Source organism: Salvelinus alpinus, chromosome 28, assembly GCF_045679555.1.
Source record: "Salvelinus alpinus chromosome 28, SLU_Salpinus.1, whole genome shotgun sequence".
In the NCBI taxonomy this organism is placed as follows: domain Eukaryota; kingdom Metazoa; phylum Chordata; class Actinopteri; order Salmoniformes; family Salmonidae; genus Salvelinus; species Salvelinus alpinus.
Window position 1 is genome coordinate 26,037,970 of NC_092113.1, and position 9,387 is coordinate 26,047,356.

General features: G+C 42.6%; 2 protein-coding genes across 7 annotated transcripts; one reads left to right on the plus strand and one right to left on the minus strand.

Annotated features, from left to right (window-relative positions):
- Nucleotides 1-378: 378 nt before the first annotated feature.
- On the plus strand, nt 379-2,352 carry LOC139557513 (peptidyl-prolyl cis-trans isomerase FKBP1A-like). Of its 2 annotated transcripts, XM_071372458.1 has the most exons (5): nt 379-573; nt 689-736; nt 1,251-1,363; nt 1,565-1,737; nt 1,925-2,352. In XM_071372458.1, the coding sequence occupies exons 1-4, from the start codon at nt 486-488 to the stop codon at nt 1,691-1,693; spliced, it is 378 nt and encodes a 125-aa protein (XP_071228559.1). In that variant the 5' UTR covers nt 379-485; the 3' UTR covers nt 1,694-1,737; nt 1,925-2,352. The 2 variants fall into 2 exon arrangements, with proteins under 2 accessions (XP_071228559.1, XP_071228558.1); XM_071372457.1 differs by lacking the exon at nt 1,925-2,352 and having other exon boundaries at nt 415-573; nt 1,565-1,739.
- A 990-nt stretch (nt 2,353-3,342) lies between these two features.
- On the minus strand, nt 3,343-8,778 carry LOC139557512 (syntaphilin-like). 5 transcript variants are annotated; one of them, XM_071372456.1, is made up of 5 exons: nt 8,631-8,778; nt 6,974-7,064; nt 6,641-6,775; nt 6,133-6,282; nt 3,343-5,848 (listed from the first exon to the last, which is right to left on the minus strand). In XM_071372456.1, exons 2-5 carry the CDS (start codon nt 7,015-7,017, stop codon nt 4,579-4,581), a joined length of 1,599 nt encoding a protein of 532 aa, XP_071228557.1. In that variant the 5' UTR covers nt 7,018-7,064; nt 8,631-8,778; the 3' UTR covers nt 3,343-4,578. The 5 variants fall into 5 exon arrangements, with proteins under 5 accessions (XP_071228557.1, XP_071228553.1, XP_071228555.1 ...); XM_071372452.1 differs by having other exon boundaries at nt 6,641-6,789; nt 6,974-7,088; nt 8,631-8,774; XM_071372454.1 differs by having other exon boundaries at nt 6,974-7,088; nt 8,631-8,765.
- Nucleotides 8,779-9,387: the final 609 nt, after the last annotated feature.

Below are 9,387 nucleotides of genomic sequence, written 5' to 3' on the forward strand. Positions count from 1 at the left end.
CTTATACATCCGGTGGGATATCTGATCTATCTATGATATCATCGCGTGACTCAAAGTTTACTTCAATAGGATGGTTATTATATCAATATTTGCGCATAAAGGCGTTTCCACCGCCTTTTCTTTCATAATACATTTTACCGACACAAAAAGATGTCGAACGAACAAGTTATCTGTAGGCACTTATAACATTGTATCGAAACGTCATGTTGCCATCACGGTTGTCTTATTTTTTTTTAAATATGGTATGACTACTCGCATAACTAGATTGCAAACGTGTTAATGACATCAACTTGAATTATTGTATCTTTCTAGAAATGTTTGATTGTCAACCAGTTGTTATTTTTTACGTTATCATCATCTCCCTTGAAAAATGACACTACATCAATGTAGATGCGACTAAAATATGACCAAGTAGGCATACACTAATTCTCATCATATAACTGGTATTGGCCATTTTATAATGCCCTCCCCCTTTCTTGAATTCAATGAGCTTGACTTCCAGTTTCCGTTTGCATTGTAGTGCGTCGGCGAGTAAAATGGGAGTAGAAATCGAGACCATAACCCCGGGTGATGGTAAGGAAAAAACAGTAAATATGATTAAATTAGTCAAGAGGATGTTGCTAAATTCAAAATATTAAGTCGTTAACACAATACATAGCTAATTCTTTCAATTTCTTCCATCTTTTAGGACAGACATTTCCCAAAAAAGGACAGACATGCGTTGTGCATTATGTCGGTGAGTCAGCAAGCTAGGCACTTGCTTGATAGCTTAGCTAGCTATTGTCAGTTATCCACTTGCGTCGGCAACAAAGTAAATGTTATATTTATATAATGTGTGTAATCTGCCAAACGGACATTGTCTCATAACTAACAATTAGTTAGACGATTTGCTTAGTTAATTTAAACAAAGTTATTTTTCTACGGTTAAAGTAGTTGTAACGTTACACCCCAGCTAAGCTAACGTTTGTAGCTAGTTGCCATACTACTACTTGCAAGCTAGCTAATTGACAGTTTTCTCAAATCAGTGAGAATGGATTTAATTAAGATGAATGTATCTTTAGCAAATAAGTTGGCTAGTTAGCCAGTAGCCGATAATGTTTGTCCAGTGGACTGTAATTAAATATTTTAATCCATGGATACTAGCTAACAATTTGGGAGGGGACATAATGTAATTTAGGTACACGGCTGTATTTATTTAATTTAACTCGGCAAGTATAACTAACGTTTATCTTCTCTCAATCCTATCGCAGGCTCACTGACTGATGGAACCAAGTTTGACTCTTCCCGGGACAGAGGCAAGCCTTTCAAGTTCAAGATTGGCAAGCAGGAGGTGATCCGTGGCTGGGAGGAGGGGGTTGGCCAGGTAAGAAGGGTCTCCTGGGTGTGTTTGCATTAGATATCCCCATTATTCTCTTGTACGATTGCACCACTTGTTTCAATCATTTTGAAAATCTAAAAATTGGCTTGTGGGTGATTTGCAAGGACACAAGCCATTATAGGGTTATATTAGAGGTGTCTCGACAATAATACTATGACCTCTCTTTTTGGGTCACCTTCCCCACAGATGAGTGTGGGCCAGAGGGCAACTCTGACCTGCACGCCGGACTTTGCCTATGGCAGCAAAGGGCACCCTGGTATCATCCCACCCAACTCTACCCTCATCTTTGATGTGGAGCTGATGGGCCTGGAGTGATGTTTGTGTGCACTTACATGTTTAATTCCACTCAGATTTTCAGGGTGAGACAATTCTGCAGACAAATATCCTGTTCAAATTGCACTACTACATTGTTGGAGTAAATTATAGTTGTATGAGCTTAAGTGCTCATTGGTGTGTTTTAACAAGCTTTGGTGCTCATCTCTCATAATCCCCTATGTCGTGTCTGTTCTGTTAACCACAGAATTGCATCCCTGTCCCCTTCTGCAGGTTGACTCCTATCTCGGGAACATGGACGAAAAGGCAAAAGGAAGATAAATGCACTTGACTCCTGTAAAAGACTCACATCTACAGCTTCACCACTTCACTCTCCTTTCCATTCAAATGTGTCACTTGCTTAAAATACCTTATTCTTGATATATCTTGTAGTAGAACACCCTAACAAGTCATAGGCCATACCTTTCAGATGTCATGTCATTTTATTATGTATGTTTTTATGGTCTTTTTTGTTGTGAAATTTGTAAGTCATACCTGCCATCAGGGGTAGGTACTGACACAATTTTGGATAAAGTATCATTATACAAATATTCAATTTGATCTCATTCTTGTGGCTCTGAGTGGCCTTGCTTTTCAGAAAATGTGTTATTGTGGACATGATAATTGAGAAAAAAAAATATGAATAAATGACTTTCCCCAAATGGATTGGAGTAATGTAATTGGATTGCAGAAGTTTACTGAAATGAAAACCACCCAAAATGTTTTCCAAGTCAGCAATCAAGTTTTCAAGATATAACTTTCAAAATACAGAAATACTGCTGGTATGATTGCTGACATTCAAAATATTTTGGGACTACCAACAATGGACTAATGAAACAAATAGCTAAATAGTTTTTTGGGTGGCATTTTCATTTTTTAAAGATTTGGTTAATATATATTTTCCCCAGTAGCGTTACCTTTCTGTATTAAACACTGAATAGATAAACAAGCGTGGCACACACTTGGTAAGGCCAAATATTACATGTGTAATTAAAGATGGTCATTATTATAGTGCAGAACTCACATGCTGGCAGGTGTAGTTATCCTCTCAAGCAACAAAATGGGTGAATTTTTATATGGTATGTTTCAATAAAATTATCACCCTTTATTCCCCAGTAGGCTTGACCTTGTTCTCTAAACTAGGATAGTTTGGTCTGATTTCTCCAATTTTCCTTGTATCATTGATTTAATGCTGCACAGTATCTGACAACTGTATACCAATTATTTCTAGTGTTGCTCTGAGAAGTGCTGAGGGCATGTTTGAACACCATTAGTAATCACAAGGGAATGCAAAATAGAGACCCTTTGTTTTGGGCCAAATATCATTCACAGTACTATTCCATAATTGTACCATAAGATTTGTGAAGTTGCATGATTTTGTTTTCAGAGGAGGATTAGTAAAGTGCTAAAACCAGATTTGAAGGAACTTGTTCAGCAAGCTATGCATCTGTAAAATTAAATTTCCCCAAACACAGTGAGTCAACTCTCACCCCATTGGTTGAAAACAATTGTTCCTCATCCCTTAGAGCTTTTGACAGGATGTTCTATCAACTTCAAAAAGAGACTTTGAATTTATTTTTATTTCATATTGATTCCCAGGCGTCTCTAATGCGTCCTTAATTCTCTCAGACAACACTTCAATAGATGACACACAAAGGCAACTTTCAGTTTATTTTCAAACGGAAGAGGAAATACATCCAGACCTATTTACACTTTGCATTCTACAGCTTTTTGTGCAATTTATCAACCCAAGTAAAGACATTTCATCATTGCTTTTTCCTCATTGATTTTGACCACTGAATTTGAATAATTGTCGTCAATGTAGCATTAGCGGCACGATGTGGCTCTAAAGAAGACTGGCATGGTTAATGTTTGATGACATGCAAAGCCACTACAAACTTCAAGTAGTACAGTATAGTCCCAAAGGTGGGAAAAAAAGTGCAATGTTTGAAACAAATATCTAGGCTAACTATTGATCATATTCTTAATTGTAAATTGCGAAATTTAGTAAATGGTATATGTGCCTTAACAACAATAAATACCTAGTTGGCATTTTTTATGACTTGCACTGGCATTCAGCATTTGCATGGATAATGACAGTGCTAGTCTTATTCAGAATGTTTATCTTATCCTTGGACTATAAATAAAATGAATGAAACCAGAAGATAAACTTTGGATCCCTGAAATGTAATAGATTCTCTATCTCTTGGTCGTTGTGCAAACACGTGTATTTTTCTATCTATTTTCTTGAGCAAATAAAGAATTCAAAGACATTCAACTAGAACTCCTACTCAGATCCCTCATTCACTTAGCTCTAGAAACTAAAATAAAATGTTGCTGATGTTTCTAACAAGATGAACCATATTCACCCCAATTTCAAAGACAACACTAGAAGATTCATGAAGCATACATCAAAGTCTTCAAGGTTCAAATGTAGCAAGTCTGTTTAAAGTGAGGTAATGGCAAAAGGCTGAACATTTCTCAGGGTTACATGCAATGTACAGTTACGGGAGACACTGTAGACCAGTGTCAAAAAGTCAATTTAAGCAGGCTCATGCATTCCCCATCAAATCACTATTGCATTAGATTTTCTTTGATAGCAAGGCATGATTACAAATCTAACAGAAACAGGCTTGAACTATACAATTAGCCTAATTCCTGTCTGCTGTAACCAATAAACAAAATTCACAAAGGTCAACTGCAATACAATCGGATCATGTAAATCTCAAGTTCATCCTCAAATCAGACGTGGTGGGTGGAGAATAAAAAGCAATAGGAGTTTAAGTCCAAATCAAAGTCTGTATAATTGCCTTTGTGGCTGTGGCTCGTAAGAGGTTGGGGTTGCATGGTTGCTGTGAGGGGAGTCAGGGGACTAAAGAGTAAAGTTGTCAGATATTGTTCGCCCCATTCATGCTTGTGGGGTCATGGCCCCGGCCACATCCCCTGCGTCGCAGAGAGTGAAGGGCCACAGCGCAGCAACCCCGGAGCAGAGAGCCAATGTGGTAGACAGGCATGACCTCCCGCGGGGCCCCATGGCACAGCCAGGCCACTGTTGGCACTACCGGCATGGCCACCGCCAACAGGTCCACCAGGAAGTATCGGCTCCAGAAGTTCCGCTGGGGAGCCCTCTCCTCCCCCTCTTCCCCTTCCACAACGATTTCAACTTCAACAGCCTCCTCCTTCTCCACCACTGTCACGCTCCCTTGCCTCTCTGGTGAATACAATGACACAGGCTTGGGCTGGCAGGTTTGGGCCACTGTTGGCATTATTGTCATCTCCACTGGGCCATCTGGAGGCAGTGGTTCTAGGTTGTAGGAGAGCTGGGGAGGAGGGGAGGAAGACAAGAAGGTAGGGAACGGTTGTTGTTCAGAGTAGGCTGGGGTGTTGTCGGTTGTTGCCAGGGAGATGATGCTTAGCTCTTCTCCCCCTCCTTCCTCTGAGACCCAGGTCATGGTGGGGCTGCAGGCCTGGGATCGGACTTCCGGTTTCACATCTGTCACGGGGGCAGCAGCAGCAGCCGCTGCCATTGCAGCCGGGGGCTCCTCCTGAGGGAGGTGCAGGAAGAGGTGGTGATGCGGGATGTAGGTGTGTCCGCTGCACCTGCAGCTGTTACCTAGGGAATGGCAAGAGTGGGAGACAGGCAGGACAGCCCCCCCGCTGTACAGTCTCTCGTAGGCGGAGGAGTGTGGCATGGTGGAGGAGAAGGGGCCACGGGCCGAGCCGGCTGGGTTTTGTTCTGACAGAAGGGCTGCTTCCAGGAGCAGGTGGGTCCGTCCCCCTTCTGCCCGTGCCGCTGCACGCAGGTCAGGCCCTGGGACGTTTCCATTGCGGTCCAGATGCAGGCCCAGATGCAGGCCCTCACTGCTCAGCCGGGTGTAGGTGGTGCTGCGGTTCAGGGTGCTGGCTGGGGAGCAACCACAGGAGCGGGACTTGACAGGTCTGGGTCCCTGCGGTGAAAGGTATGGCTTTTGGTTGTGGGGGGATTTTTCTGGGGTGCCGAGATTTGATCGTACTGTCTCCACAACCTCATGTAGGTGCTGGATCTCCCTGCGCGCCTCCTTTAGAGCAAGCTGGGCCTCCACACGATGACACTCCTCCTCTATCCAGTCCTCTTGCATCCGACACAGCTGGGTCCTCATCTCAGTTATCTCACTGTCCCTGAGAGAGAGAAGGAGAGAGGGGGAGGGGTTTGAGAATATGAGGGCTTCCCAAGGAAAAGTAATCAATGTGTGGTTTGCCTTGAGAGGCATGAGATACAATCCCAGTTTCTGTAGTGAAATGGAAGACCGTTATTGATGTTGCTATTTTTGTAGTCATAGCGTGGTTACATGCAACCCAAGAGCTGGGTTGTGAATGAGACACTTCTATTGGCCATTAGATCTGAAGTATCACATTGATCAGGAACATTCTGCTTGTGTCACAACACATCCCTCCGGACTCACCTGTGCTGCAGTATCTCAACATTCTCCCTTAGCCTGGCTCGCAGGTGTCTGATACACACCTCCTTCTGCTGCAGGGGTGTGAGGTACTGTTCTGGTGTGGGGGGACGGATCCCATGGTTATCACTGCAGGTGGTGTGCTTCGCCTGACACCTGGGTTTGCATAGGGGTGTGAAGGAGAGTGTATAGTGGTTACCAGTTATGCATCAGAGATCAATCATCAGATAAAAACTGCCATCATAACAGAGGCTGGGGAAGAGGCTAGAAGATATCAGTGGGGTCTTTCGGTTTTTAAAATAAATTATGAATCTCAAGACTACATTAAATGCTTTCCCCCCCTTTTATTTCCCCCCCTTTTATGCTGCACCTTTTTCTGAAAACATTTGCTTGGTATTCTTCTGAATCATTTTTATTGCATGATATTTTGGGCTCAACCTAAAAAAAAAAGATTCCTAAAACAAAACTATGTTCGCTTGTGTTTTGCATATGATGTACAGATGCTGTGTCTTACCTGGGTGTGCCAGGGTATGTCCGGGCTGTAGGACTGCCCTCACTAGCCCTGCCAGGGTAAGTGTTGGTGGGGTAAGTGTTGGTATTGGAGGCATTGCTATGGGAATGGCGCCCACTGCTAGTAGCCACTGACCGCCTGTAACAGAGAGGCTATGTTAATGTTACACATTGATGAGACTCTTATCTTCAGTCACAAACATTAAGAAAACAAACAAAATCAATGGATTGCTTCCAAAAACTCACTCACTATACTACCCTAACATTTTCATACATCATCACTTGGGATCATCACACAGCAAAAAAAGACAATAGCAAGAGACGGCAGCAGCAGTACCTGCGCTGACCTGCAGAGGGCTTCCGACTGGGAGGAAGTGACATGGGTGTGGACCACCACTATCACTCTGCTGCTGGCTCCAAGATGAAGTCTAGGAAGATGGCTTACAGTTGGACTGTACAATACATAATGTACAAAGATAGAGAAAACAGAATGGATGTAGACAGGAGATAATCCATTAAAAACTAACATAGAAAAGCAATCCATTTTGTGGACATTTCCTCTACCCACCAGATACCACTTTTAATCCCTGGGCAAGGACATAATCCTTTGTCATGGTCTCAAGCTGTGTATTAAAAAAACACATTCATCATAAGATAATAAAGTCTTTTTTTGGTGGGGGGGGGGCGGGGTGGTAGGCCTACTGTTTGTTGTGGCCATGACTGCCCTGCATGTTAGGAGCCCATTGATGAGTAAACCAGTCTGGCCATCAGGAGCCCTTCAACAGATAAAGAAGCCTTTCACAGGACAGACCAGGACAGAGACAGGGCATTCTGTGAGTCCATCGCCCATCTCACTGCTGCACAACCCATCCCTGGTAACCACAGACAGCCGGGAATAAACAGAAATCTTAATATCCACCGGCAAAATCCAATGAACCAAGAGCCAAAAATGACAAATAACATAACAAAACCAGACCAGTTTGTACAGAAACTGATTTTTAAAAAGTGTTGTACAAACAGGATTGCAGCATCAGCACATCTGTGGCTGACTGAGCTGAGCAGCCTGGCTCAAACAATAATAGAGCAAAAAAGTATGATCAAAGAGAAAATCCCTGCTGAGCACAAAGCAGCTCAGAGATACAAAGACAAGGCATGTCTGTGATATGCCATGTGATATGGTTGTCTACTGTCACTGTGCCAATGGGACATTTGAGGACACAGTACAATTGATCAATACAGGAAAGCATGGGAGAGCCAGGGATCACAACTAGGCCTACCCTAAAGTGGATAATGTAGAGCCCCTGCACAACAGGTGGTGGGTCAAGCAATGTACTTCTTATGTAATTGTGAGCAGCATCAGACGGCATAACTGGGTTGTAGGATGAGGGTGAATTAACGGGAATAAGGTTTAATGTTGGCTGATCATTTGATTCACATTAATGCCACCTACCTAGGTTTCTGTGAAATTACTGAATAAGGTTGAGCATGGTGCTTTACGTCATCTGTACAATGCAGAAGGGCAAGGAGCGCTGTACAGGCTTTTCGCTCATGAACAAACTGAATATTGCCACTAAAATTTCCAATATTTTAATCAATGTCTTCTTTTCCTATAGACGCGTGCGCTGTTGATGAATGGACAAGACGCAGAAAGCCATTAGCACTAAAAATATCAGTTGCATCTCCGTGCGTCACTACGAGAGACATTGACATTATAGAAAACAACTACTATACCATAGATTATATGCCAGTGCAAATCTAAAAGCAAAATCCTACCAGCCAACATCACTTTCCGGTGAACCCAAACATTCCATCCAACGTTTGGAATCTTCGGGACGAGGCAGAAATAGGTGACAAACGAATTTAGCCCTGGCTGTGCCCTACATAGGCTACTGGGATTCAATACACCAGCCTCCTCTCTGATGCAGCGATTACCTGACTCTGTGATCTCTGACATAGCAGTACACTAACAAGATGATACGATTCCCAACATTTACCATTTTTGCGCAGGCCGATAAATAGTCCTACATCGTGGAGTAGAATATGTCCCCGTCGGACTTGTGTATGGACGCCTGAGAACCGTCACCAGTGGCATGTAGATGGTTACTGTGCTACTGATGAGTCCATGCCGGGAGCCACCTGTGTGAAGCTAGCCACAATAGCGGAATTTGCTGTAACGCCTTCAAAATAAAAGTTCCACATTGTGATTCAAACATAACAATAGTGGAATCACGCAATAATTGCACTAGATAATGCTAAACAAGGTCGGAATGTTATTATATAAATTCAACAAGACAATAATTAAAAATACTCGTGACATCCAAGGATTACAATTCTGAAGTTTACACAAATAGCGTCATAGCTCATACTAAGGAACTTTAAATGTGGGAAATCACCTCAATATTCAGCCTATTGTAATGAACATTCATATTGCAATGTACAGCCTTACCTATGGCTCTTCAGTCCATGAAATGGGGTATCAGCCTTTTATTTTGAAGGTGAACCGCAAATTCCACGATTGTGGCTAATCCTTATTGTGGCTAGCTTCACACAGGTCTGAGAACCTGCTACGAAGATATTTTGGTAATTACGTACAATGCATCGGATTCTCTTTGACACAATGAATCATGGCGCATCATTCGGCAATTATCTAACACCTACCGATGGTGGGGCATCTGGGGATGGTCTGATAGTAGTATCTTGCCAACATGTTTATTTACAAGGGGCATGGGTTTTTGGAACCAAAAATGCATC

Coding starts and splice junctions, on each gene's coding strand:
- LOC139557513 (XM_071372458.1), top strand. CDS start 486: ATGAGCTTGACTTCCAGTTTCCGTTTGCATTGTAGTGCGTCGGCGAGT. Junction 737..1,250: donor ATGCGTTGTGCATTATGTCG/GTGAGTCAGCAA, acceptor ATCCTATCGCAG/GCTCACTGACTGATGGAACC. Junction 1,364..1,564: donor GGGAGGAGGGGGTTGGCCAG/GTAAGAAGGGTC, acceptor CCTTCCCCACAG/ATGAGTGTGGGCCAGAGGGC.
- LOC139557512 (XM_071372452.1), bottom strand. CDS start 8,728: ATGCCACTGGTGACGGTTCTCAGGCGTCCATACACAAGTCCGACGGGG. Junction 7,089..8,630: donor TATCGGCCTGCGCAAAAATG/GTAAATGTTGGG, acceptor TGTATTGTACAG/TCCAACTGTAAGCCATCTTC. Junction 6,790..6,973: donor CCCTCTGCAGGTCAGCGCAG/GTACTGCTGCTG, acceptor ACATTAACATAG/CCTCTCTGTTACAGGCGGTC.